The sequence below is a fragment of the Triticum urartu genome, chromosome 6 (assembly GCF_003073215.2).
Source record: "Triticum urartu cultivar G1812 chromosome 6, Tu2.1, whole genome shotgun sequence".
NCBI classification, from domain to species: Eukaryota; Viridiplantae; Streptophyta; class Magnoliopsida; order Poales; family Poaceae; genus Triticum; species Triticum urartu.
The window spans coordinates 335,385,350-335,413,173 of NC_053027.1; the positions used below are offsets into that span (position 1 = coordinate 335,385,350).

General features: G+C 44.2%; 1 protein-coding gene across 2 annotated transcripts; it reads right to left on the reverse strand.

Moving 5' to 3' along the window:
* Positions 1 to 9,941: 9,941 nt before the first annotated feature.
* LOC125513416 (transcription factor bHLH121) lies at positions 9,942 to 19,787 on the reverse strand. 2 transcript variants are annotated; one of them, XR_007285908.1, is made up of 6 exons: positions 19,623 to 19,787; positions 18,974 to 19,095; positions 11,724 to 11,851; positions 11,137 to 11,652; positions 10,287 to 10,578; positions 9,942 to 10,208 (listed from the first exon to the last, which is right to left on the reverse strand). XR_007285908.1 is itself a non-coding variant. In XM_048678537.1 (5 exons), the coding sequence occupies exons 1-5, from the start codon at positions 19,682 to 19,684 to the stop codon at positions 10,794 to 10,796; spliced, it is 972 nt and encodes a 323-aa protein (XP_048534494.1). In that variant the 5' UTR covers positions 19,685 to 19,787; the 3' UTR covers positions 10,603 to 10,793. The 2 variants fall into 2 exon arrangements, 1 of the variants encoding a protein (XP_048534494.1); XM_048678537.1 differs by lacking the exons at positions 9,942 to 10,208; positions 10,287 to 10,578 and adding an exon at positions 10,603 to 10,937.
* Between the last annotated feature and the right edge of the window lie 8,037 nt (positions 19,788 to 27,824).

Consider the following 27,824-nt stretch of genomic DNA (forward strand, 5'->3'; position numbering starts at 1 on the left):
TGAGCAGCATGGGAGGTGGCTTCGGCGGCAACATGAGTGGTACCGAAGGTGGCTTTGGCGGCAACATGAGTGGCATGGGAGGTGGCTTTGGCGGCAACATAAGCGGCATGGGAGGTGGCAATGAATGTGCTTCTGCTGGAGTTCATGGCAACGATGAAAACGTCAACAAAGAAGCTGTTGATGATGATCATCATACCATCGCCGACAATGTCACTAGTGAGGGAGAGGACTAAAATTGAGTGATGTTTATGTGCATTTTAATTTGTTGGACCAAGAACTCTATTTGAGACAATGCACTTTTGGTTGTAGGATTTTAAACTTTGATTGATGATGCACTTTTGTTGGTAGAATTATGAAATTATATTGCTATTTGAATGTTGCACGGCCTGCAGCTGGTTTTTACATTTCGGGTTTGCATTACCTATTGGAGTTGCTCTTTTACATCTCCAATATACATCATCTGTTAGAGTTGCCTACTTTTTGGAGGTGTAGAAAGCACTTTTTGAAGATGTAAATTTTTACATATCCAGTTTTACATCTCTAAATATGCATCTTATATCGGAGATGCTCTTCGAACCTCCCTCCTCGAGCGAACGTTTCGTTCTGTTTGGGAGGTCCCCAGACCGTACGTCATATTGGTGTCCTTAATTTAACACAAATCACAAGTAATTCAGCATAGATATTCATATAAAAAATCGACAAGCGTATAAACTGGAGAATGATGCTAACCCGTTGACGCTCGAAAATGGCATGATCGCAAAGAGTGATTTGAGGCTGCAACAAGATGAGGTTAAAATTACGATTTCATGTCACCATTGGATGACTCTTTTCAGGATGATCAAAATAGATATATAAATAAGGTCCAAAACGGAGATTGGATGCAAAAGGTATGATGATTTTGGAGATACTGGTGTTTGACATCAGATTATAAAATGGCATGAAACATAGCAAAAATGGCCTCGGATGGAAAAAGTTTCAACATGAAAGTTCTTCATCTCATCGAAACAGACGATTTTGATATAAAAAGTGTCCTCGTCCGAGATCGTATGTGAAAGTTATAGTCAAAATTGCACGCTGCCGCACTGCATGGCCGGATCATCCGGGCCGAGGTCCAGATCATCCGGCCGGAGGCTGAATAAACGACCCAAACAACAAAAGCTAAAAGGTGAAGCCGGATGATCTGGGTGTAGACCCGGATGATCCGGGTAAAGGCCATCTGGGCAAGGATCCGAACATCCGGACAACTTCTTTCTGCAGCAGATGTTACAAAATAGATCGAAACACCCTCAAGATGACTTCAAATCAAAAAGTGTTCAATGGCAAAGTTGTCTCGTCGAAACGGTGGATTTTGATATAAAAATCATCTTAATCCGAGTTCGTATGCAAAAGTTACATCCTGATTAGGACCTGCTGTCAGGAAACTGGGCTTGGCCGGATCATTCGGGCCTTGGGCCGAACATCCGGGCCGGAGGTCGTGAGAAGTCCGAATTTGGTTAGATTTTGATGATTTGGACGGCAAGGCAAGTCCTTTTATTGTATGGGAATTCCATCCGCCTGTTATATAGACAAGAGGTGACGGCCGATTAAACAACACACAATCGAACAAATCAATCTATCATCTTTTACCTTTAGCTTTATCTCTCTCTTGTTCTTCTTCTTTCTCGTTCTTTGTGAAGGAGGGTAGCGATCCACAAGGCCCTAGGGGAGATCAGGTCGACCTAGGGCAGCCCATAGCCGCTGTGCGCCCTAACGAGGTCCCTCTCGGGCGTGTGGGGTTTCGGGTCTACAAAAGCGCCAGCCAGACTGCTTGCGTATCGCGCTTCCAGCGGGTCTCCTTCGACGTGAGCTGCGGTGCATCACCCCCGGCATCCACAATACACGGTGACATGTTCCTATGCAAACACACCTTTTGGCGACTCCGCTGGGGACAAAGCTTTAAACGGTCTCCAGCCCGTTCTTGCTACGAAAGAGATCGTCATCTAGGGTTTGCAATCTACAAAGGTAATATGAATACCCAATTCACATATGTAGATGCAAATAATGCATATGTTGTTGCTAGATCATCTAATGAGCATAATGTATCAGCTAGCCCTAGCTTTATCAATCATGCATCTAATTATGTGCAAGAGCCGATGCAAAAAAATCTCCATGCTTCTACCTCATATAATTTTAGCAACATGCAACATATGTATTCCAACTCCCATGCATCAACAACCCCACAAATCCATAGGCATATGAACAACATGATGAGTTCGGTTAATCAAATTGAAACACCTCACATAGGAACTTCCGATAGTATGCAACAAAGTGTTACACCTTTTTATTCATCGACAACTAACTTGCAATATGTTAATCCAAACATGCCGGTGGATAGGGGAATTGGCCATGCTACTACTAGTTATGCGGCCAATTACCCTCAATCATCATATGCTACACCTCATGCTACTAATTTTTTAGCACCATATGCAACTATACGTGTTCATAATTCGGCTTCGCACCTTCACGCCAATAGCCGAATAAGTGAAAATTCTATAGGATCACATGTGTCTTCATCTAGTATCATAGCATACAATATTTTCCCTGCACAATTATAGAATTTCGGTGACATCTCGTTACCGAAAGTGTCCAAAAGTGTCGGGGGCAATTCTATCCAGATTGGGTCATTAAGAAAAATCTTACGTCTTCTTGGGACAAATGCAATGTTGTTCTACATGAATTAATAAAAGAGGGAAAGCCTATTAATTCTGTTGCAATACAAGGTAGATTATGTCAAAAAGAGAAAGCATTGGGTGTAGATGGAATTATCAAAAAAAAGTGATGATTCGGATAACAAAGTTAATTCGGTTATTGAAAAGACTGAATCAAATATTACGTATGCTGAATCTGTTCTAGAAAAAGAGGACGACAAGGTGTTGGGGAGTTATTCGAAAGAGGAACAGCATATCGTTCAAGTAACACAACCACCATGCTTTCCCAACGTGTTTGAAAAGGTATGTCTACCAAGTGATTTACCTATTTTCATATTTGGTCACAACTTTATTGTCGATGCATCTATTAGGAAAAATCTTATAAGTAATTTGGAAAGACCAATGATGAAGGGTAATTTACTTGTTAGCAATAAAATTGTTACAAAGCATATCGATCAACACATTGTACCATTCAAAGAGACGGGTAGTGACTTGTTATTGCAGCCACAACTTTTCCTATTGATTTATGTGAAGTTTATATCTAAGTGGGTAGCTTTGCTTGTTTCTTACTTGGCTTACAATTGGTCTCGATTGAGACATATGTGTTCTAACTATTTTCATTTCAGAAATTGAAAGCCAAGGTTAAATTCTATTAAGAAAACTGATGCTAGTATAATATCTTATCCAAAGACATCAGAGATAGAATGCAAAACACAATGCATAGCCGAATGGGGATATTCTAAACCATTCGTTTGCTTGCCTGAAAGCCGTTCTCACACCAAGATTGGCTAGAAAACGAGAAGCATACCTTCAATTCAAGCATGTGTGATCAAATATTTGATTTGTTGCTGAAAAATAATTACATCAGAGTTCTTGATCACCATGAAAAGCCATCTATCCAAGGACGAGTGTATTGTAAGTTGCACGATTCATTCAAGCATAGTTTTGAGGATTGCGTCGTGTTTCATCAAATAGTTAAATCGGCCATTGAAAAATGACGATTGAAATTTGTTGAAACACCTAGGGATGACCGGTCTATTTCGATTGGTCTTGATGGCAAAAAGTTTTTCATCGGCTGCTTCAAGCTGATCCATTCAAAGAGAAGGTAAAAATTGCATGTGACGGGATCAAACTTTCAAGGAAAGAAGTTGTTGAAGACAATAATGAACATAATCTTGAGGTCGAGAATTCCATCGAAGCTACAATGAAGACGCCAATTGGGGGGCAACAAAAATCCAATGATCAATGAAAGCAAACCAAAAGAAAACAAAGGCTGAAATAAGCGCAAGTGTAAGACATCAAAAATCAGCTTTGCTGAACTATTGGATAAATATCAAAAGAAGAGTGCAGAGAAGAATGCTTATCGGCCAAATCATGCAAAGAAATCAAGATCACACCCAAGGCACAAATATGAGGATCGATATTGGCAAAGTGAGAATTTAATGCAACATATTCATATCCTAATTTTGGGCCGCCAATGCCAATATCGTGGATGCCTCCCTATGCTCATGTAGATTCATATCCTAATTTTGGGACAGGTATGATGCAAGGGCACATTATCCATCTTATTTTAGACCATCTCACCAATATTATGCAACTCTGAGAAGATCAACATTTGAACAATCACATGTTAAAAACCATTTCAATCATAAGGAATCGGTCTGGAACTCAAGGAAGAAAAAAGAGGTGATCAAACAAGTTTACCGCGTTAAAAGAGATGGTTGTAAGAGTGCTACTTCAGATTTCATCTCAAATGAAAAAGAGTCAATTGAAGTGTTGACATTAGCAACTAAAGTCAATGAGATGAAGCAATCAACTGTTGAGAGTCAAAGTGACAAATCTGAAGAAAAGAAGTTGAGAGTGCACAAGGCCAAAAAAGAATTGCCATTGGTCGAAACAGAATCATAGCCGAGATGCCCACTCGGCTTATCGTATTGGCAAAAGAAGGAATTACAAAATCTAAGTGCACAAGAGCTGAGAAAAAAGAACATGGCATGGGTTCCCAAGAGGATCAATCAAAACAAAAATGATGTGCATGCTTCTATTGCAGCAAGTACAATAAAGGTGAAGAAAGAGAAGGATGGAAGCAACAAACAAGCCGAAGGTATACATCACAACATCAAAACCTTCGGTTAGCACATCATCCATTTTCTTCAACCATGCCATTGATGCCTTTGCCATGGAATTCATCCCTAGGTATGATCAATTACCAATCATGGAATTATTTTGATCCATGGATGCTACATAATTTTCTATATCATGAAAGAGTATTACCAAATCACTATACATTTGGTTAGTTACATTTTTGTTGCTAATACAAGGGGGCTGAAATATTTTATTGCTATTTCATTTGTTTATTTCGGCTATAAATACTTTGGTGGGTGAATTCTACATGGACCTCATGGTAATGGCTGATATTTATCTATCGCCCTAAGAATATGGCAAAGCATGGTCGGTGTAGTATCCTAACATCGTCCTTAGTTCAATTGGATACCGAAACAAGGTACATGTTCATTGATATTACAATTATCTTTCTAGTACTATGGAGATTATTTTCAATGGTTAAATTCATAACAATGGCCACGGTGTCAGTGTTGTTTATATACCTCCATATGGTGCTATTTTGTGAAGCCTTGTGCCGCTTAAAATATTTTTACACAATAATCAATGTTGAATATGAAATTTTATTCGATTTGGAGCTTTTGGTTGCCATAGGTTCTGTACATATTGAGGCTTTCGGTGATCCGTTATGAGTAGTGCAACAAATATCCAAGAGTTATCAATGTTTTAATGAATCACTTATAGTTTATCTTGAGGTATGTCTAGATGCAAAATTTACCTTGGGTTGCTTTAAAATTGTTCATATGTCTAGACATGACAATTCGAGAGAGTTGGCACAGCAAGCGTCCGGCTACTATGTTAATGATTGTGTGTTGCATTTCTATCAATATCGATGCTTAGTCTCGTGAACAGAGGAAAGGCCGAACCGAAGTCCACCACTTTGGCCATTAATGAAATTTTTTATTCAGACGAAAGTAAGAATTGGAGAAAATTTATTGTTGATTATCTACAAAATCCTAGCAAATGGGTGAACAATATGGTTCGGAGGATGACCTTGAGATACATATCTATGGAACTTTATTATCGGATTGTTAATGAAGTTGAGAAGGTTTCGCCCAAGTTTGCATCAAGGATTCAAACAAATAATGGCCGATGTATATTTATCGCCCTAAGTACATTCAAAGTGACTGATGGTGTTGACATCGTCCTTAGAACCAACATTGTACAAGTTATTTTTTGGCACGCTAGCTTTACCGAAAACAGGAGGGCATGTATTCATGCTCGAAAATGGCGTGATCGCAAAGAGTGATTTGAGGCTGTAACAAGATGAGGTTAAAATTACGACTTCATGTCACCATTGGATCTTTTCAAGATGACCGAAATTGAACATATAAATGATGAAGGGGGTGCTAGGCAGGCTTGCTGCATCCACGTCCTCGTTATGAATAGTGCAAAGCAGCTAGCGAGCGAGCGAAAAAAACTAGCGAGAGATAGATCCTTGCAGCCACCGCACGCTCCCCCCCCCGCACCATCCACTTCATCCCTCCTCGCGCGCCTCCTCTCATCTCCGCCTCCTCTCCAGCTGCCGCCGCCACGCCAGGGCCTCGCCTCGCCCTGCAGTTCCTCGCGCGCCACCTCTCATCTCCGCTTCCTCTCCTGCTCCCGCCGCCGCGACAGGGCCTCGCCTCGCCCTCACCGCCCATCGATGACCTCCCAGCCCTTGTTCTCCGCCTCATCGCCCTGGCAACCTTGAGCTCGAGCCGAGGAGCGGTCCATGCCGTGTGGTGGCCCAGATGTGGCCGCCTAGTGCTCTGCCTCGACGAGCGCGGCCTCGGTCTGGCCTCGGCAGGAGGAGCTCGAGCCGAGGAGTGCGGCCTCGATCCGGAGTCGGTAGGAGGTGAGCAGCAGCCGATCTCTCTCTCTCTCCCTCTCTCTCTCTCTCTCTCTCCCTCTCTCTCGTGCAGCTACCACTGACCCCCCCCCCATCCTAGTGCAGCGCCGGAGTTCAGCGGCATGGGAGGAGAGGATCGACAACGGCACAGCAGAGGAGCCCGCTGCTGGTCGGCCCAACGCATCTACTCCGCTCCGGCCTCCTCTGTTGTGGGCCTTGAGGGCAAGTTGCACCATTGCTGGCGGTGAGTTCTGAAGCTCTTTTTAGTTCCCCCAATCTAGATTTCTAATTAATTTCATTCTAAAGTGTGCAAATGGTTGTGACTTATCAAGGAGGACAATATTCGCTTGAAGGCCCAGAATATTTAACTGGTAGGATCGCATATTTCTATGATTCATCCATCTCTCTAATTCTTACCTTACAGATCAACCCTATCTATCTCCCTGCAATGATGCCTCTAATTTTAGTTAGCTAATAATGATGCTATATGGGATTTTTTTTGTATTGAAGCAACTGTGTACATAATGAACCATATATTACTAATCCAGTGATTTCTGCTCATTACTAATCTAATGTGTTGTTTACTTGTTATAGACACTGCTGCATTTGTTGTCCATTTTGCCATCGTGAGCTTCAGGTAACTACTTCATGTGCAAATATGCCAATGGATAACATCATCAGGACTAACAAGTTCCTGTGTGCTGCTGCTCTTACTATCTACCTGGTAGGCTGGTCTGAACGCGCTATTGATGGCCTTTTCCTCTGGAGTACCAAGAAAAATAGCAGGTAACAAAATTTCTCTTTTTGTGACTTCTTAAATGTTTGTTTCTTGAATGAGTCCACTCATTTGGTATTTCGCTATGCTATTGAAAGTTCTGTGATGCTTACTGTCTAGCTGATTTTTTTTTGTAAATCAATAGTTAAGAAGATGTTGATTATATTTAGTTTGCATGCCAGTAAAGGTTGTATGTTAAGTGGTAAAAAAGCAGTAACATACTAATTAGATTATTTTATATTTGTATCTGTTTTGCCTTTTATCTTCCTACAATAGTCAGTTGTTTTTGGCACTCTGTGCAAGTGGTACATCATCGATAGGCATTGGATCGCTGTTTTTTTATTTCAACGATTTTTGTTTCGGCTACCCAACTTTTGTCTTGATGGTTGTCTAAGATGAGTTTCACTTCTTTGTTCAGATCATCCCTGTAGTAGAAGCCATGCAAGCTTCATGTAAAATGGTTTTGAATCGAAACCGAAGCCATCTGTTGAAAGTAACATCTGAAGGGACTGAACCTGTATGCCACTCCCAGTAATATAGAGTGAAGGCAATAACAACATTGTTTGTTGTTGGTTTATAATGGGTGAGTTCCTACTCCTTGGATTCACCTGTTTATCGCCTGCACACCTTGGCTAGGATATGTTGTTTCTTAATATTACCGGCAAGTCTGAATCTTTTAATTATTTGTACAATATTTTTAATTATAGGAGTATTGGCCATCGTTTATTCTTGGTATGCACATCAAATTTTCAGATATTCTTAATTGTGGATGTACCTTTAGGCTTTCGTGAAATAGATATGCATCATATATTGATGTGTGTCCTAAGCAGCAGATCATTACTATAGTTTATGTAGTGTCAAAACATTACATTATGCGCCTTCTTTTAAGTTTTCACATAAAGCTAGGGTGTTCCTCTGTTTAGAGAGTTTGGATAGAAGGAAATACTGAACCGCTTCAGTTTATTGTGTCGATATGATCTTTTAACATTGTTTCTCAACTGTGTTCAATCTGGCTTATCAATAAAATATACTCACTGTCATGCGTTCTGCCTTGATCCGTTGGCTACGCTTATTTGGTTGGGTTAGTGCAGGTAACTGGCCAAGCTACTTGGCTCACTTTCGTTGCCTTTTGTGGTTCCTTCTGTGGGATGTTGTTGTCATTCTGGGCCTTAATGCTCGGAGGAGGGTCAGGGGCATTTCCTGCACGGGAAGAGGGGCATCTGTGGGGGTATTGGCCAGAAGTAGGTAAGGTAAAAAAACTAGGTTCTATCTCTGCTACATCTGATCAGGAAACTAAATTTGGTCCCCTTACTCATTTCTTTTTCACTTACTGTATGTGAAGCGATACAATTTTATTTCCATTACTGCATCTTAATATGTTTTATCGATTGGTGAATGCGCAACTTTAGCTCATAAACTAGATGGCAAATGCTAATTCTGATGGAGCTTTTGCCACTTGTTGTTTTATGGTTGTCTAGACAGCTGATGGCATGGTTCTTTCTTGCTAATTGTCAATTCTTTTCTACAGGGTCCCTCAGCTACTTATGCTTTGTTAGACAATGAGGGTATGTAGATAGCATGTATGGTTTTTACATTGTTTTGTGCAGGTTGAGATGCATCACATGATGTTTTCCTTTTACATTTATGGGTATTACAGAGTCCTTTCCTTTTCCACAAGGGGCAGTAGTTGTGCCATTCGATTTGAAGGACAAAGAGTTGATCACAAAGGGGTAGCATTCAGGATATATACACAAAAGAGTATAGAACCAAATTATATGATGTAATTAACCACTATTTCTATCAACTTCTCCTGTCACAATGTTGACGAGTTCATGTATTAAGTACATTTTATTGTGTCACTTGTGTTTACTCTTTTTTTAATGCAAGTTTACAGCTACTCGGAATTCCTAATTGCAGACTCAACTATCTTTGACCTACTGATGATCTAATTTGTGGCATTATTACCTTACGAAAATATTTGCATTTAATTTCCTTTATATATAGGGGCACAAGTTCTTACCAAATGTATTCAAATATACAGTTATTGAAAAAATGGAAATATTTTCAACACGAACATGGTTTTAAACGGGTCTTTGCGCCATTTGGCACAACTAGTCATCTAGTAGATATAAAGATGGTCCAAAACGGAGCTAAGATGCAAAAGGTATAACGATTTTAGAGATACCGGTGTTGACATCAGATTATAAAATGGCATGAAACATAATGAAAATGGCCTTGGATGGAAAAGGTTTCAACATGAAAGTTCTTCGTCTTGTCGAAACGGACGATTTTGATATAAAAATCGTTCCTATCCAAGATCGTATGTGAAAATTACAACCGAAACTGTGCGCCGCAGCATTGCTGGACCGGATCATCCGGCCGAAGGCAAAATAAACGACCCAAACAACAGAAGCTAAAAGGTGAAGTCGGATGATCTGGGTGTAGACCCGGATGATCCGGGTAAAGGCCATCCGGGCAAGGATCCACACGTTTGGACAACTTTTTTCTGCTACAGATTTTAGAAAACAGCTCGAAACACCCTCAAGGTGACTTCAAATTGAAAAGTGATCGCCAACAAAGTTGTGTGTCTTGTCGAAACGGTTGATTTTGATATAAAAATCATCTTAATCCGAATTCGTATGTAAAAGTTACAGCCTGAATAGTGACCTACTGTCAAAAAACTGGGCTTGGCCGGATCATCCGGGCCGAAGGTCGTGAGAAGTCCGAATTTGGTTAGATTTTGCGGATTTTGACGGCAAGGCAAGTCCTTTTCTTGTACGAGAAGTTCATCCACCTGTTATATAGACAAGAGATGACGACTGATTAAACAACACACAATCGAACAAATCAATCTATCATCTTTTACCTTTACCTTTATCTCTCCCTTTTTTTTTCTTCCTCGTTCTTCATGAAGGAGGGCAATGATCCACGAGGCCCTAGGGGCGAACATGTCAACCTAGGGCAGCCCATAGCCGCCGCACGCCCTGACAGGGTCTCTCCCGAGCGTGTGGGGTTTCAGGTTAGAAAAGCGTCCATCGGACTACTTGCGTGTCGTGCTTTTGGCCGGGTCTCCTTCAACGTGAGCTGCAGTGCATCACCCCCGACGTCGAGGTTACACGGTGACAGCGTTCGCGTGCGAACATAGCCCATATAGCTACAGATATCTATTTGACAAATCGCAGAAGACATGAGCCATGCATGAAATCTTATCGTGGAGAGCATTTCAGTACACATAGATGATTTCATCCTGATACGAACTAGGATCCATGTTCCTATGTTAGATAAGCTTTGTAATGTGGACAGATATCACCACGCATCGTGACTAAAAAATACTATAAACTATACTTCATCTATCCTTGTCTACGTACAATACTGTCAATCACTGGTCTTCGGCAAGTACAGAAGAGGAATTGTGTGGGGGGGCACTAGAAGAACATCTGCTTGAACTGCTGTCTTCAATAAGAGTACTACCATTAATTAACTTTATGCATTGCTTCTTCATTTTCAAGTCAGAAGAGGAATCCTGTAATAGCCAGAAGTGACTTTTAGAAAACTATGTGTTTTTGCTCTTTTACCTAATTTACACAAAAAGGGTAAAACCAAAAAAGAATCTATATGTAGGACTCTATTTTCTGTAGAAATTCAATGAATCAATTATTTGAACTGCCACAAAAGATTTCACTAATTGTGTATGGTGAAACTGAGTAATGGTTGGCTCTTACCTTGTTAGTGATCTCTGAATGTGAAGGAGCTGAGGAACCAGGAGTTTTTAGTTCCAAGTCAGTTGCAACATCACCAAAATCATCATTTCTCCCTCCACAGCTTGCTTGCTGAAGTGAAGGTGACTTGCTTCTACAGCCTTGTGCAGGAGAGTGAGATCGATTACTACTTGAAAGCAGAACTGGAGTACTGAACTGGCTAGATGGTTGATCACTAGGAGCATGACAGGATTGACTGTATGCCATGTAAGGAGTACATGGATTCGAGATGGCTCCTGAAGTTTGATTTTGGAAGAACGGGCATGGCTGAAGCTGTGGATGCATAGTTACAGCACCAGCGGGTGTAGGAACTTGGAGCGAGAAGGGATATGATGGAGGTGGCCCAACGAGTACAGAAGGCTCCATTGTAGTGCACAGGTATAACATTTGAATACGTTGCTGATAGTGGTTGTTCAAATTATCCACATCAGACTTCAGCGAAGCTTTTTCACTCCGAAGCTCATTTTTTTCTTTAGTCAACTACAATAACCAGAAAAAAAGGGCAAATTAGAAGTTGAACTTTTATGCGGCTGATATGCTTCATAGGTTACCTCACATTCTTCTTCAAAGAGAGAAGAGTATTCAGCTTTAAGCTTGTTTACTTGAGAAGTCAAATCCTTGAGCATCTGAACTGTATCACCAAGAATAGTAGCCTTATCATGCCTGGGCCGATCTGGGTCTGCATATTTGAACATGTCGCAAACATGAGATCATGTGAAAAACACAGCACCCCCATCCCCACGAACACGCAGAAAGAAAGCAAACGCTTCGGTAATTGTAATCAAATAGATGCAAGGAGCCCTTGCAAAAAAAAAATCAAGAAAACGTAAGAGCTTTGTGTCTCAATGAAGGGCAACAGCCAGGATTACAACACAACACCCTACGAGCTAGATTCTAAAGGAATTGTTGAGTATAAGGATTATTAGGAAGTATAGAATAGACTAGGATTACAACACAACACCTTGCCTTGTTTTGTACTTCAAGTTGGTCTTTGTACTTCTATATATATGCCTACGAGGCTCAAGCAATACAACAACTATTCCACATAACCCCTCTCTCCCTTCTAATTAACATGGTATCATCCTAATCGATTCAAACCCTAGCCGCCGCCCGACGCTTCCGCTCCGTGCCGCCCCGAGGCGGTCGGCCTCCATGACTGCCGCCAGGGGCCGCGCCGCCCGTACCTAGGGTTTGTCTGCCGGTCATGTTGACCAGCTGCCCTAGAGAGTCTTTTTCCCGATCTCTTGATTCGGGTTTTCTCTCTCTCGCCAGTCACCTTGATCGGTGTTTTTTTTTTGGTTTTCTGATCTATATTTGATCGTTTGTGTCGCTCATCATCGTCGTCAACCCCTATGCGCCTCTACTCCGACTTTGGCGTCGACTCCGTCGGCCTGTTCAATGACACGACGGGCTTTGCGTGACCCGCGACGGACTGTTAAGGTTGTCGTCCGCGCATCCGCGCGTCGGTCTGCCTATCGTTCTCCGCCGTACGTCGTCGCCTCGTTCGGATCAGGAAACCTACATCGACTCCACTGGATCTTGCAGCGCATGACAGTACATGATGTGCTGGTTCGGCGGCCACTTGGGCAGTTGTACGCTCGTGGTTCTACGGCCGCCCTCCGTGCAACAGGACTACATTGCTCTGCTCCAGGAAGCTTCACGTGACACCTAGTTAGCATGTCTACAACATGCACGTACATGTGCAAAATCAATCAATCAAAAGCTCGTTTTTCGTCTGCGGCCGGCGGGCCAACTTCGGTACTGCCATTCTGTCCTCGCGCCTGACGATTCACGTCATCTTCATCGCATATCCGGTATGATCAAGTGCATGTGTGCCTTCATCCGCGTCGCGCGACCGACTTGATCAGTCCTTGCGCGGGCCTTCGTCGGTTCCTGTGAAGATCCTATCTGAGTATGCGCGCCTTTTCATCGATCAAGCATCACGCTGCTGCTGTGTCGCCTGTCGGGCCGCAGCGCCGCCGCCCCATGGTTTTTCTCCCGGCTGCACCGACCCGCGTCATCGCTGCATCGCCTCTTCGGGCCATAGTGCTGGGGTCCGTGGTCCACCGCCGCCCCAAGGCCGTCCGCTGCAGGTCGTCCGATGGCTGCACCGACCCTCGTGCCGCCGCTGCGTCGCCCCATCGGGCCGTAGCGAACGTGGCACGCGGTCCACACCGCCATCCTGAGTCATTCCCGCGGTAGCACCGACCCGGATTCCGTTGTTGCGTCGCCCCTTCGGGCCGCAGCGTCGCGCTCCGTGGTCCCCGCCGCCGCCCCGAGGTCTTCCGACATCACCCTGGCCTGCCCGCCGCCACTGCGTCACCCCTTCGGGCCGTAGCACCGCGGCCCGCAATCCACTCCGCCGTCCCTGCGCGTTTACTTCACGTGGTATGCGCAGCGCCGCCTCCCTTGGCCTGGGAACGCAACTGTCCGCGCCGGTCTTCGTCATGTTGTCGGGTTCTTCGTCTCCTTCGAGCATCGCTGCTGCGCTCCTAACCTAGCCGCCGCTGCCGCCATCAGGCTGCCGCCGCTCCTCTTCGGCCGCCGCCGCTGCTACCCCCGTAGCCGCCGCAGCCGCCCGTCCACCCCGTTCGTCTTCGTCCAACACCAGCCCATCGCCAGCGTCGTCGTCATCTACCCCGACCACTTCTTCTACTCCGACAACCGCGGGCGACATCGGCCCCGCGCCGGTTGGCGCCGCAACCGTTGTCGAGTCCTTCTCTACTGGCTTGTCGACTTTTTTGACATGGCGTACAGCTTGTGCAGGTCCCAGTCTACGCATGCCCGGTGCTGGCAACACCGAAGCGTGCCTTCGTCCACAACGTGTCCCCGGGCCTGGCAAGTCTGGGCGCTTCGTTAACTTTGTCTTCGTCCGTCTACGCATGCCCGGTGCTGGCAACGCCGACGCTTGCCTTCGTCTACGACGTGTCCCCGGGTTTGGCAAACCCAGTGCGACGCCTCGTCAACATCATCTTCTTCCCGGCGCACCACTACATCGACACTACTGCGTCCATGACTAACTCGGCGCCTCCTTGTGCCCGCGGCTCCACGGCGACTTCCTTGACACCGGCTACCCTGACTCAACATCGACCATGGCATTCTTCGCACGGCTACCTCGACCACGGCTCCACCACCCACACTCTCGGCTACATCGACAAACGGCACAAAGGGCTACCGCCTGCTTGAGCAACCTCGTCGGTTTGCACTCCAGCCACGACTCCGCGATGTATCGACCATTACGACTGTGCGGGGGGGGGGGGGGGGGGGCGGGGGGGGGGGGGGGGTCCGTCGGCTTGCCTTCGGATTCTTCTCCAGTCTCACCGTCTGCGTCGCTACCGTTGTGACTGCGGGGGATGTTGAGTATAAGGATTATTAGGAAGTATAGGATAGACTAGGATTTGGTCCTACCTTGTCTTGTACTCCAAGTTGGTCTTTGTACTCCTATATATATGCCTACGAGGCTCAAGCAATACAACAACTATTCCATAAAATCCCTCTCACTAAAGAAAGCAATGGGCTTCCTTTCTTTGAGATAGGACAGCTCCAATGCCTACTCCACTTGCATCACACTCCAACTCAAAAGTCTTGTTGAAATTAGGTAGCACTAATACAGGAGCTTGCTGAAGTTTTTGCTTAATCTCATTGAAACTAGCTTCAGCCGCTCTGTCCATTGAAGCTTTCCTTTCTTCAGGCACTCGGTAATTGATGCCATGATAGTGCTAAAATTCTTCACAGGTCGCCTATAGAAAGTTGCAAGGCCATGAAAACTTCTTACCTCAGAAATGGTCTTCGGAGTTGGCCATTCTCGGATTGCTTCAACCTTTGAGTCATCAACACGAACACCGTCACATGCTATGATGAATCCTAGGAAAAGAAGTTGTGTTTGCAGGAAAACACATTTCTTTAAGTTGATGTAGAGCTCATTTTCCCTTAGTACTTCTAGCACCTTTGGAATGTGATCAAAGTGTTCATCCCCATCTTTGCTATAGATCAAGATGTCATCGAAATAGACCACAACAAAGTGGGATAAGAAGGGTCGAAGGACTTGATTCATCAAGTGCATAAAGGTTCTTGGTGCATTTGAGAGCCCAAATGGCATGACTAGCCATTCAAACAGCACTTCTTTTGTCTTGAAGGCTGTTTTCCATTCATCCCCGGGTCTAATACGGATTTGATGATATCCACTTCTTAAATCCAGCTTTGTGAACACTCTTGCTCCACTAAGTTGACCCAACATATCATCCAGATGGGAAATAGGGAATCTATACCTTACGGTGATCTTGTTAATGGTTCTACTATCCGTACACTTGCGCCAAGACCCATCTTTCTTTGGCGCGAGCAGGGCTGGTACAGCACATGGGCTAATACTTTCCCGAATGTGCCCCTTTTGCAGCAATTCCTCCACTTTCTCCTTCAATATATCATGCTCTTTTGGGCTCATTCGATAGTGTGGAAGATTAGGAAGACTTGCTCTCGGAATTAAGTCAATCCTATGTTGAATTCCTCTCGTCGGTGGTAGGCCTTGTGGCTCTCCAAGTATGTTCTAAAATTCTGCCAATAAACCACGTACCTTTGCTGGAATTTCAACGGTCAGGTGCTCTTCTCCTTTTACAACAAGTGCAGCATACAAATCTGCCTCCTTCAAGTCTTCCATAAACTCATGAGAGGTATGATAGATGGTTAACATAGTTTTCCCCTCCTCCTTAGAGGTATTACCTTCAGTTTTGTTTGGTCTTTCTCTTGTTCCAAATGAAATAGTAAGAATTTTCCTTGCCCTTGAGTGTAGTATCCACATCAAATTGCCAAGGTCTCCCAAGAAGAACATTGCTAGCGTCCATATCAACTACGTCACACAACACATTTGAGCGATAATGCTTGCCCAAAGAAAGTGGCAGGTTGCATTGTCTGGTGATCCTCATATTCACTCCTTTCTTGATCCATCCAATAGTGTAGGGGTTTGAATGATCATGAGTATCAAGCTTTAAATGGTTCACCAACTTCTGGGAGATAAGATTCTCGCAACTGCAACTATCAATCACTAATTTGCATACCTTGCCATTCACTGTGCATTTACTCTCAAATATTTTCTTCAGTTGTGTGTCATCAGGTTGTGGTGTGGAACATAAGAGACGTTGAATCACACATACCACTTCACCTTCTTCTTGACAAACCTCTTGTCCCTCTACATTTTCAGATTCGTATTCTTCCTCATCGCCTTCACGATCATGGATAGTTGTGTTAACAAATTTCCTTAGTGGGCAACCGCTGGATATGTGTCCCTCTTCACCACATTTATAGCATTTTGGGTCTTCATTGGACTTACCCTTGATTCTAGTTTGCTTCTGGATGGGTCGTTTTGCATTTGGTGTGAGTTGCCTTTCTTGTCCTCACAAACCTCTCGGCCTTTAAGGCTAGAGCTTGTGCTTGATCAATTGACCAGATTTGTTGCATCATCAATCGATCTTGAATAGCATCATTGAGACCATTGATGTACCTTGCAACTTGTTGATCTTCAGTTTCAGCAAGGTTGCACCTCACTTGTAGCCTTAGAAACTCCTCCGTGTAATCTGAAACGGTCATATTTCCTTGAGCACAATTTTGAAATTGGATAAATAGGATCTGGTCATAATCAGCGGGCAAAAATCTCCCTTTCAAGAGACTTTTCATTTGTTGCCAAGTTCTCACACGAGGTTCTCCTCTCAGCCTACGCCGCTCTTCTTGAACGCGATGCCACCATGCACCGGCTCCTCTTTTCAGTTTGTATGCGACCAAAGGAACTCTAGGATCTTCCGGAACCTCCACGACCTCAAAGAAAGTCTCCAGTGCATATAACCAATCTAGGCATCCTTCAATATCAACATTTCCATTAAAAGTTGGGATCTCAGCTTTCACCTTGTATGTATCTCTTGTATATGTAGAGTCCCCGATATGCGTAGAGATCTGGTTCTTCAAGGACATCATCATATTCTTCACCTTCAGAAGCTTCAACATAAATTGGCCTTCTTGAAGCACGTTGAACAACATGTTGTTGTGGCGGTCTTGCTCCAAGATTACCTCTCCTTCTTAGATGAACATCTTCTTCTTTAGATGAATCTCCTTCATTTGTAGCAGGGGGACATCCTTTCTTATCATCTCAACTAGCTGGTCAAATCTCTGATTAAGATCTTCATGCAGCTCTTTGATTTGTTGTTCTGGAGCATCCATCCTCTTCTCCGATTGCTCCATTGCTTGCTGCAGCTTGCTCTCAAAGAGGACAGCAAGAACTAGTATGGGTCAACGAGGCTCTGATGCCACCTGAAGCAGCACAAAGGTTGTGGAGGAGCAACTCCACCTTGCTGCTACAATGTGTACAGCACAAGTGTTGAAGGAACAACTTCAACGTGTTGCGCTAGATATCACTCTAGAGGCGAATGTAGGCCCATATGGCAGCAAGAGTTCAATCCAGAATTCCTAGAGCACAAGATCTACTCCAAGATCTTAGATAAGAACAATAAGTTCTATTATAGGTAGTGGGTACATAGTCTCGGTTCAAAGTAGAGGTGAGGACCTCTATTTATAGGGCTTTGGGAAGCCTTCACATACTTCTACTTATAGCTGGAATACTCTAGAAACCATTATTTAAGTTTCACCATTCTACTCATAGCTAATCATAACTAGAAGACTCTAGAAAACAGTAGGTATGATAGAAAAGAAAAGAAGAGAAATACTCCCTCCGTCCGGAAATACTTGTCGGAGAAATGAATAAAAATTAATATATCTAGAACTAAAATATGTCTAGATACATCCATTTCACCGACAAGTATTTTCGGATGGAGGGAGTACTACACTAGAGTAGAAGTATCTAGAAGTACCCAAACAGATCTGGCATGTGTTTTTCTCTCTTCTTCTTTTTCTCTCATCTATTGTTCCTCATCAGAGGGAGTAAATATCTATATTGTATGTACAAGGGTACACCCAAGAATTCAGCTGGCTAGGATAACAGAACTGCTGCACCAATCAGGGTTAAGTTCATGCCAGAAAGCAGCCAATTTATAGCAACCAGAGGATAATAGGTGTTGGTATTCCATCCAAACAAGAATTGAGGCCTTTCCTGATATCAAATGGATACTATTGATGATTCTATATTTTATAAACGTAAAAGTTACTACAGATGGTTGAATAAAAAAACAAAATTAAGAAAAGATTGACCGGGAGAAGGAACAGGCCAGTTCTTCAAAGGAAGGGAGTGACACAATTAGGGGAAGACGAGATTACAAATACTAGACCAACCATGACATCCCTCAAGCCCATCCTGCTAAGAAATTATATCACGTAAACCCAAACAGCCATCAGGTCGAATGTGTCAAAAGGGATTGAACCTCAAAGCGGTCAAGAAGAAATGAATCTCCAGTCGTCCACAATTACTAGGGCCTCGTAGGTTTTATCAGGTCAAGTAGCTTCCCAAATTTCAAATACATTTTCCTTGCTGAGCTGGAATAGTAGAAATGCTAAGAATTGAAAAAAAATTGCAGAGATCGTGAGCTTTGCATACCTGCAATTGGATGGTAGTTACGTGAAACATTGGTGTTGTTGTTAGTAGTAGAAGGATAAATATGTAAACCCTTCAACTCAACTGCTTTAAAGTAACTGTTCATGGAATATAGTTTTAAAGTATATTTCTTTCTCTATGTGAACTGCAACTTCACACCATATATGTTCCATCAGAATAAACAGAAGCAGACAGAGCGAAGAAAAAATGCCTAAATGTCCTACGAGTAGCAATAATGAAGTTTTGTGCAGGAGACAAGCTGCTGCATCATACCAAGTGTGGTTCCCAATTCCAGGAACTGCTCATTCAATTTGTCTCGTCGCATTCTCTCACGGTCAGCCTTGTGAACCTTGCGAGCGGTAACCGAACTCTGGGCTTTACATTCCGTCCCTTGACTGTGAACAAAAGAAGGAACAGTTGTTGTCAGCAGATACAATATTTAGATGTATGAGTAGCAATTGTTTTCTATAAAATCACATCAACACGTCAAGGCTACAAGAGAAGCATTCACATATGTTGAAATTTGTACTGTGGATCTCCATCATCACTTTGCTAATGGAAAATATTTTCAGTCAAGCATGTCTTATCCTAGTGGCCATAAATCCTATGCACAAAGATGACTTCTAGGAGTATAAGCGTTGTGTAAAATTTAACTTCGGATAAACCCAACGCGTCATCTAACAAAATAGTGGCATTGCCAACGCTGCAGATATCCACCGAATTCGACTACTGAAGCTGCCGGTTTGCATCATGAAATTAGCATTGCAGAATCGGCGAATCCCATTTCCCTCCAGAACTCCTCAGATTCGAGCAAAAAGCTGTTACCAGTTTTGATTGAAGGTCCGGGACCGGAACCTAATTTATTTCAGGTATATAAACAGGAGAATAATAAATAAATAAGAAGTGGCGTGGGCATGAGAACCTGGAATCGGCATGGCACGCGCCATGGTGTGAGTAGAAGAAGCCATCCTCCTGCGGATCCATGGTGGGGGCTGAGGCGCGTGGTCGCCTCCTTCCCAGTGGCGAGCCGTGCAAGCACAGAGGATGGATATCGCCTCCTTCCCATTGGTCAACGATGCGACAACGCGTACTAGTACACTAGCAGTATTATTTAGTCCCCATCGTATTTTTTATAAAGTTTAACCACTTACCCCCTCTCTTCCAAAATAACTGTCTCAAGCTTAATACAACTTTGTACTAAACCTACTATAAAGTAGAGACACTTATTTTAGAACGGAGTGAGTACTTGACTAGTAAAATATTAATCCATGTCAAAAAAGTTATATTGTTGGATTTATATATCATTTTTGCTACGTAAACTTGCATGATCGAATGTATTGACATCAGATTTTGGTATGATCAAAAACATAATTAAAATGGCTTCAAATAGAAAAATGCTCAAAGTGAAAAAATTCTGTATCATCAAAATAAGAAATTTTGATATTTGGGTCATAGTCATCCGATCTCATCTCTAAGACAGAAGTTGTGTTCGAAGTACTGAAATTTTATATTCAGAATACTATTCTACGCCCCCAGACGGCCTCATATGAAAAAATGATCTGCACGAATTGTCTTGGTCTCATCGAAACTATCGATTCTGATATAAAAATCGTCTCAAACCGAATTCGTATACAAAAGTTAGACCTATCGAAATGCAGTCATGTCAGAAGGCGAAATATGGCGCGCCCCACCAGACACATGTCGTGACGCCCTCGATTTAATCGTACACTAATCATACGCAAACGTGTACGATCAAGATCAGGGACTCACGGGAAGATATCACAACACAACTCTACAAATAAAATAAGTCATACAAGCATCATATTACAAGCCAAGGGCCTCGAGGGCTCGAATACAAGAGCTCGATCATAGACGAGTCAGCGGAAGCAACAATATCTGAATACAGACATAAGTTAGACAAGTTGCCATAAGATGGCTAGCATAAACTGGGATACAGATTGAAAGAGGCGCAGGCCTCCGGCCTGGGATCCTTCTAAACTACTCTTGGTCGTCATCAGCGGGCTGCACGTAGTAGTAGGCACCTCCAGTGCAGTAGTAGCCGTCGTCAACGGTGGCGTCTGGATCCTGGGCTCCAACATCTGGTTGCGACAACCAGGTAGAATGGAAAGGGGGAAAAGAGGGAGAAAAGCAACCGTGAGTACTCATCCAAAGTACTCGCAAGCAAGGATCTATACTACATATGCATGGGTATATGTGTAAAGGGCCATATCAGTGGACTGAACTGCAGAATGCCGGAATAAGAGGGGGATAACTAATCCTGTCGAAGTCTACGCTTCTGGCAGCCTCCGTCTTGCAGCATGTAGAAGAGGGTAGACTGAAGTCTTCCAAGTAGCATCGCATAGCATAAACCTAATCGATGATCCTCCCCTCGTCGCCCTGTGAGAGAGCAATCACCGGTTGTATCTGGCACTTGGAAGGGTGTGTTTTATTAAGTATCCGGTTCTAGTTGTCATAATGTCAAGGTACAACTCCAAGTCGTCCTGTTACCGAAGATCATGGCTATTCGAATAGTTTTACTTCCCTGCAGGGGTGCACCACATAACCCAACACACTCGATCCCATTTGGCCGGACACACTTTCCTGGGTCATGCCCGGCCTCAGAAGATCAACACGTCGCAGCCCTACATAGGCACAACAGAGAGGTCAGCACGCCGGTCTAAATCCTATGGCGCAGGGGTCTGGGCCCATCGCCCTTTGCACACCTGCACGTTGCGAACGCGGCCGGAAGCAGAACTAGCCCCCTTAATACAAGAGCAGGCTTACGGTCCAATCTGGCGCGCGCCACTCAGTCACTGACATCACGAAGGCTTCGGCTGATACCACGACGTCGAGTGCCCATAACTGTCCCCGCGTAGATGGTTAGTGCGTATAGGCAAGTGGCCAGACTCGGATCAAATACCAAGATCTCGTTAAACGTGTTAAGTATCCGCGAACACCGACTAGGGCCAGGCCCACCTCTCTCCTAGGTGGTCTCAACCTGCCCTGTCGCTCCGCCACAAAGTAACAGTCGAGGGCCGTCGGGAACCCAGGACCACCTCTACCGGGATGGAGCCACCTGCCCCTTCAGCCCCCAACTCCGAACAGTACCACAGGTAATGTAACAGTGCAAAGTATATAGTATATGCCCGTGATCACCTCCCGAAGTGATCACGGCCCAGTAGTATAGCATGGCAAACGGACAAGAGTGTAGGGCCACTGATGGAATACTAGCATCCTATGCTAAGTAGTAGGATAGCAGGTAATGGTAACAACAGTAGTAGCAAGGACAGGCTATGCATCAGGATAGGATTAACGAAAAGCAGTAACAAGCTACACTACTCTAATGCAAGCAGTATAGGGAAGAGTAGGCGATATCTGGTGATCAAGGGGGGAGGGCTTGCCTGGTTGCTCTAGCAAGAGAGAGGGGTCGTCAACACCGTAGTCGTACTGGGTAGCAGCGGCGTCGGTCTCGGCGTCTAGCGAAAGAAGAGGGGGGAAGAAACAGTGAATACAATGCAAACAGATGCATAACGAAGCATGACAAAGCAAAGCGTGATGCTAGGCGTGCCCTAACGCGGTAAGAGGTGATACCGGGGAAGGGGGAAACATCCGGGAAAGTATCCCCGGTGTTTCACGTTTTCGGGCAGAGGAGCCGGAGGGGGAAACTTGCGAGTTTGCTATGCTAGGGATGGTGGCAGACGAACAGGCTACGTATCCAAATTCATCTCATCGTTCTGAGCAACTTTCATGTACAAAACATTTTCATCCGAGTTACGGTTTCTTTTATGTTATTTTCCAAAGTTTTAATTCATTTTCTAGAATTACTGAAATTCTGCTAAGTCCTCAGTTTTAAACATCATTTAGCTGTTTTCCAGAGGCTATAACTAGTCTTCTATTCATCCTATGAATTGGTGCCTTATAACAATATTGATCACTTTCCTGTGGTCTACAAGATGGTAACAATTGCATAATTGTTAGATTCGTGTAACTTGTTTATTTTCTGCTCCAAAGTTGCTATGGCAGTATATCTGTTTTTAGTTCTGCCAGTTAACAGAACATAGAATTTTGTCATTTTCATAGGAATTAATCCAGGCAACTTTTGGATTTGGTCCAATGGAAAGAATTGAACCTTGTCAAGTGTACTACCCGCACATATTTATTTTAGCCATGTTGAGCTTTGTTTAGATCATGTTTTGAGGCTGTTCAGGAGGCTAACCAGTGTAGTTTTAGAAAAGCTAGCTGCTGCTACAGTAACTGAATGTTACTGTAGCAGCGCTGCACTAGTAGCAGCAAGCAAGCAGCGACGCTCGGGGCAGCGATGCAGCAGAGCTGCGGCTAGGCACGCGGGCGAGCGAGGCGCCGGCGCGACAGCAGGGGCGAGCGGGTGCGCGTGTGGCAGCAGAGGCTGCAGGCGGAAGGGCGTGGGCGCGGCCACGCACGAGCCAGCGAGCGCGGGGGCCGCGCGGGCGCTGGCTGGACGCAGCGGACATGGCCGGCGCAGGGCTGCGGTGAGCACGGTCGCAGGCGGCCGGCAGCAGCGGATGCGGCAGCAGGCAGGCGTGAGCGGTGCCAGGGCAGCGGCGGGGAAGCAACTCGCAGGGTCGAGCGGGCAAGCCTAGCACGGACAGTGGGCGCGGCGCGCGGTTGCCCGGGCGCGGTCAAGCAGGAGAGGAACGTGCGAGGTACGGGGACGACGGCGACGAGCTGCAGCGACGGCGGTGGGGAGGCTAGGGCGCGGCTACGCGTGCGCGGGGCGCAGCTTAACGCCGGGACGACGGGCTCGCGGCCGTGAGCAGGATGTGCGCATCACGGAGCGGCCATGGACGAGCTCGGGGACAGCAGTGGCAACAGAGGGCAGCGGCTAGCGAATGAAATCGGGGCTAGCGGCGCGTACGAGCATGGGAAAAAGGCGGGGATCGAGAGAGGATCTCACTTCGGGGCTGTAGGGCAAGTCAGTGGGCTCGGGGATGCCTTGGGGACGACGAATCAATGACGAGGTTGTGCGGTGGCCGACGGGGAAGACGACGACCAATCCGGCGGTGGTGTCGATGTAGGCGCGATCCGGTCTCGTAGACGACGTAGGCGACTCAGACGGTCAAGGTGGATAAGTCCTCAAGCGATGGCAATGACGGTGACCGAGCGGGCAAGGGAACCCATGGCAACGGCAGCTCGGTTCCTCGCAGGGGAAGAAGAAATCGAAGCGAGGGGGAAAGTGAGCGGGGTTAGGGTTTGTGGGAGGGGACGAGGCGGCCGGTGGTACCCTTATCCATGCCGGGGTCGGTCGAATGCTCGACGTGTGGAGGATCCACGCCATGGACGTTCCGTGTGCGTCCAACGCGTCCATGTGAACAGGAGGTCAAGGACGAGGTGATAGTGGGCTGGGCCAGGAGCAGTAGAGGTGATGGGCCAAGGGCACAGTGCCCCGGCTATCCCTTTCTTTTTATTATTACTTTTCTGTTTTGTAATTTTCTCCTCTGTTTTGTATTTTGTTTTGCTAATATTTGATGTTTGTTAAACGTGAAAACTTGCACATAAATCTAGCATAATATTGGGGCATTGCACAAAAATTTTCAGAGCATTTGAAAATGTTTAAATATTTTTAGAAATTCAAAAGGTCAAATATTTTGATGCTGATCCTCTTAATTAATTACCAGGGGTAATTTGGGAATTCAAATGAGGTTGGTTTCAACGTGATAATTACTTAGGAATTTTATGGGCCATCACCAACATTTTTGTTTTACTGTTTGAAAACTTTTATTTTTTTTCTTTGTTTGCTTGATTTTGAATTTGAATTTGAATCGGTTTCAAACTAAGGCAAGATTAGCAACAGTAATCGAAGTGACGTGGCATCATTAGCAGAGAATTACTGTAGCTTAATTATCCGGGCGTCACAATTCTCCTCCACTACAAGAAATCTTGTCCCGAGATTTAAGAGGGGAGTAAGGGGGAAAGTTCTGGTTCCGATATTCTAATGGATCTTCCCAAAGAGGTTAATCCCTTTCGTTGATGTCTTCAATTCTTTATTCCAATGCATCATGATGAAGTTGTCGTTCTTTCTTCAAGAACTCCATCGTACTTATGAAAGGTTAAGGGGGTATTATGGAAGAACGGACCGCTACAATGTTTGCTTATCTAGTTGATAACATCAGGGAAGGTGGCGGAAAGTAACCCTCGAATTGAAACTTAAGACATCATCGAGACCAAAGTAAGAAGGTGCAAAATAGAAGTTTCAAGCGCATAGACAATCGTTCGTTGCCTGATACGAAATGTGACAGGGGGTTCAGAGCAATGGGAAAGTATTGTGTCTGGTACCAGAATAGATCACTAGGCAGGTGGCCCGTGAATCACATATGAAGTCAAGCACGAGGAATAACTTGACAACAGGGTGTATAAAAGAGTCAGATTTCGATCCTGTGGAACTGTGGGTTATGGGCCCATCATGTGGGTAAAAGTAGGAAGAGGGGTGACGTCTTGCACGATCATGTAAGCAAGGCATGTCAGGGGATAGCCTGTCAGTTATGTCGGCAACAACATCGGTACCAAGGGCGGGGGACGAAGAGAACCATTTTCCTGCTCGTTGAACGAGGCAGACCAATAGGCAAAGTTCTCGTTTATCGGTGGTTACCGGAATGTTGTCAACAACAGTAACAGGTTCTTAGTAACAGAGTTGTACACCGAGGTGCTTACAAAAGCAGGAGAATATTACTGCTTAGATCATATAGATCACAAGAAAGATTAAACCAAACAATGGAAAGGAAAACATATGTATCAGATTAAACAGAACAATGGAAAGGAAAATGTGCTTAAACACATATTTTAGGGGTATATCCTTCCCAAGGACAAGCAAAGCATGATTTCCTTGACAGGATATAATGTAGAAAACCCTTTAGGTAAGGGGGGGGGGATTTCATGACATTACCCATAGAGTGGTGTTTGGGTAATTGAGCAGGAAACATTTATCATTGGGCTTCAAATGTTCTCTTTGAAAATCGGAGTACCTCAGACATGCTTCAAGATAGCATTGGCATGGTCTTCAATCAAAGGTCAGACTCTGGATAAACAAAGGGATTCATCATTAAGCCAAGGAGAGGATGAGGAGGTGGCTGATGGACTCAGCAATAATTCAACGAGGTATCCAAAAGATGGATTTCCACCGTTATGTGAACAAGGAGATAACATTTGTCGGATCAAATGATATAATGATGTATGCTCAAGGAAAAACATACACAATAAAACACTAGTTGAAAAGGGTGCCCAAAGTATGGCCTTAGGTAGCATGATCAATGTCAGAAAGGTGATCCAACAACCAATAGTCTAAGAATGAAATATCAACCATTAACTTGAAAGCAATAGGGTGCTAGAGACACGAACAAGTTTGTGTTGAACAGAAGGCAATAAAGTGGTCGATGGTAACACAAATCATCGAGGGCAAGGAGGGTACTTATCATCATGAATTCAATCGATATCTTGGAAGGGGTCAAAATGTTGATGATGATCATGACACATTTGTCGAGAGGTTTCAAGAAGATGTAACCGATCGGTGATGACATCAAGTCAACATAATGATGAAGCGAGAAGCTATTGAGACCATAGGTACGACACAAACTTGAAATCAAGCTTGTCATTCAAGGACAATTGTTATGACGAGGAAGATCGACGTAAGATTAGCTCACCTCAAAATTTTTGCTCTAGAAAGAAGGACCAGATAGCACAGGTAAAATTGGCATGACAAGGATATAGCCCAGCAGGCTAGGAATGATGTGATCGAGTTCAAACTCGTAAGTCACGAAGGTTACCAAGATTTGCTTAATCGCGGTGCAGACTTCAGTCAGTTATCGGTGTCTTTGAGTGTTTAATAACTCAGAGCCCGTGAAAAATTGGAATCAGTGAGAATGTAGCACTTGATGAAGAACTCATAAGAAGTAGGCAGTTCCATGATAATCTCGAGATACCAGGGGGTAATACTCGACGACAGATCATATTAGAGGTTGGACTAGGGTAATGCTCTGCAGAAGACAAGTGCTCAAATTTGCACGAGAAATGGAATCAAGGAGAAACATGGTCGGAACCATGTCCATAAATACAAGATGAACTTATAACAAGGGGATAATTATTTTAAGAGAAGCTTCCATGATAAGGTATACATCATTTCCATGGGCATGAACACAGGGTTCAAGGTCGACTCCCACTTCTCCAATGCATAACCTTTCATTCACTTCTCATTTTCGAAGGAGTTGCAGTGTTGAAATTTTATCTGGCGAAGCACCAGAAGAGTATGACTCGTGAAAACTTTCGAGTTCACATGGTTTTAGAGAAGGTATAGGTTCAACCCATCGGGGCATCTTAGAAACATATACCACAAGCTTCAAGAGTAAATATCACCAGCTCGAAAGTAAAGCATGGTTGACAAAAGCAGAGGCTACAATTTACCAAAGGCATTTCATACCCGTGGAAAGGCTCACAAGGTTATTGAATATGAAGGACACTGTCGGATAATAAATTCAACAAAGGATCTGAAAGTCATAACGAAGCTGATGTGAGCACCAACACACAATCAGAGGAAGAAAACAATGCAAGGGCATTGGCTTATAGAAACAGCTGACTAATCCAAAGCTCAAACGCAAAGGAATTATGATTTCCAAATCATTGGATCAGAAGCAAACGCTCTAATTAAGGATGGATAAGTTGAGTAATCATAGGGGCACAATCGACGACAAATGGATTGGTCAAGATCCAGCTCATGTTTAAAATGATGCCTGAGCCAGAAGGATGAATTCTAGGAACTGGCCGAAGATTGCGAGCAACCGCAACATATTGAATCAACGGACTCAAAATGATAATGACAAAGGATGTCAATAAAATTACTAGACTTATGGGATTAACCATAATGTAAGTAAGCAAGAATTTCAAGAGCAAAAGGCTCCTGAGGATTTTCGGAGATCGAATGGTATTTCGAAGAATTTCATGAAATACATGTATCCACTGGGGATGAGCGGATACTTGATAAGTGCAAGATATTATTCGTAGGGTTATCCAGGTTGCAAAGAACTGCAAGAGCAGTGGGCACAGAGTATTTTCGGAACAAGAGAGAGAATTTTGGGGTATCTTGTAATAACAGGATTCA

What these genes read in the sequence shown, in the direction of transcription:
- LOC125513416 (XM_048678537.1), bottom strand. Translation starts at nt 19,684, where the DNA reads ATGGATCCGCAGGAGGATGGCTTCTTCTACTCACACCATGGCGCGTGC. An exon ending in TCTTTGAAGAAGAATGTGAG is followed by an intron (nt 11,653 to 11,723) that starts GTAACCTATGAA and finishes TGGTTATTGTAG; the next exon opens with TTGACTAAAGAAAAAAATGA. An exon ending in ATTCAGAGATCACTAACAAG is followed by an intron (nt 10,938 to 11,136) that starts GTAAGAGCCAAC and finishes TGGCTATTACAG; the next exon opens with GATTCCTCTTCTGACTTGAA.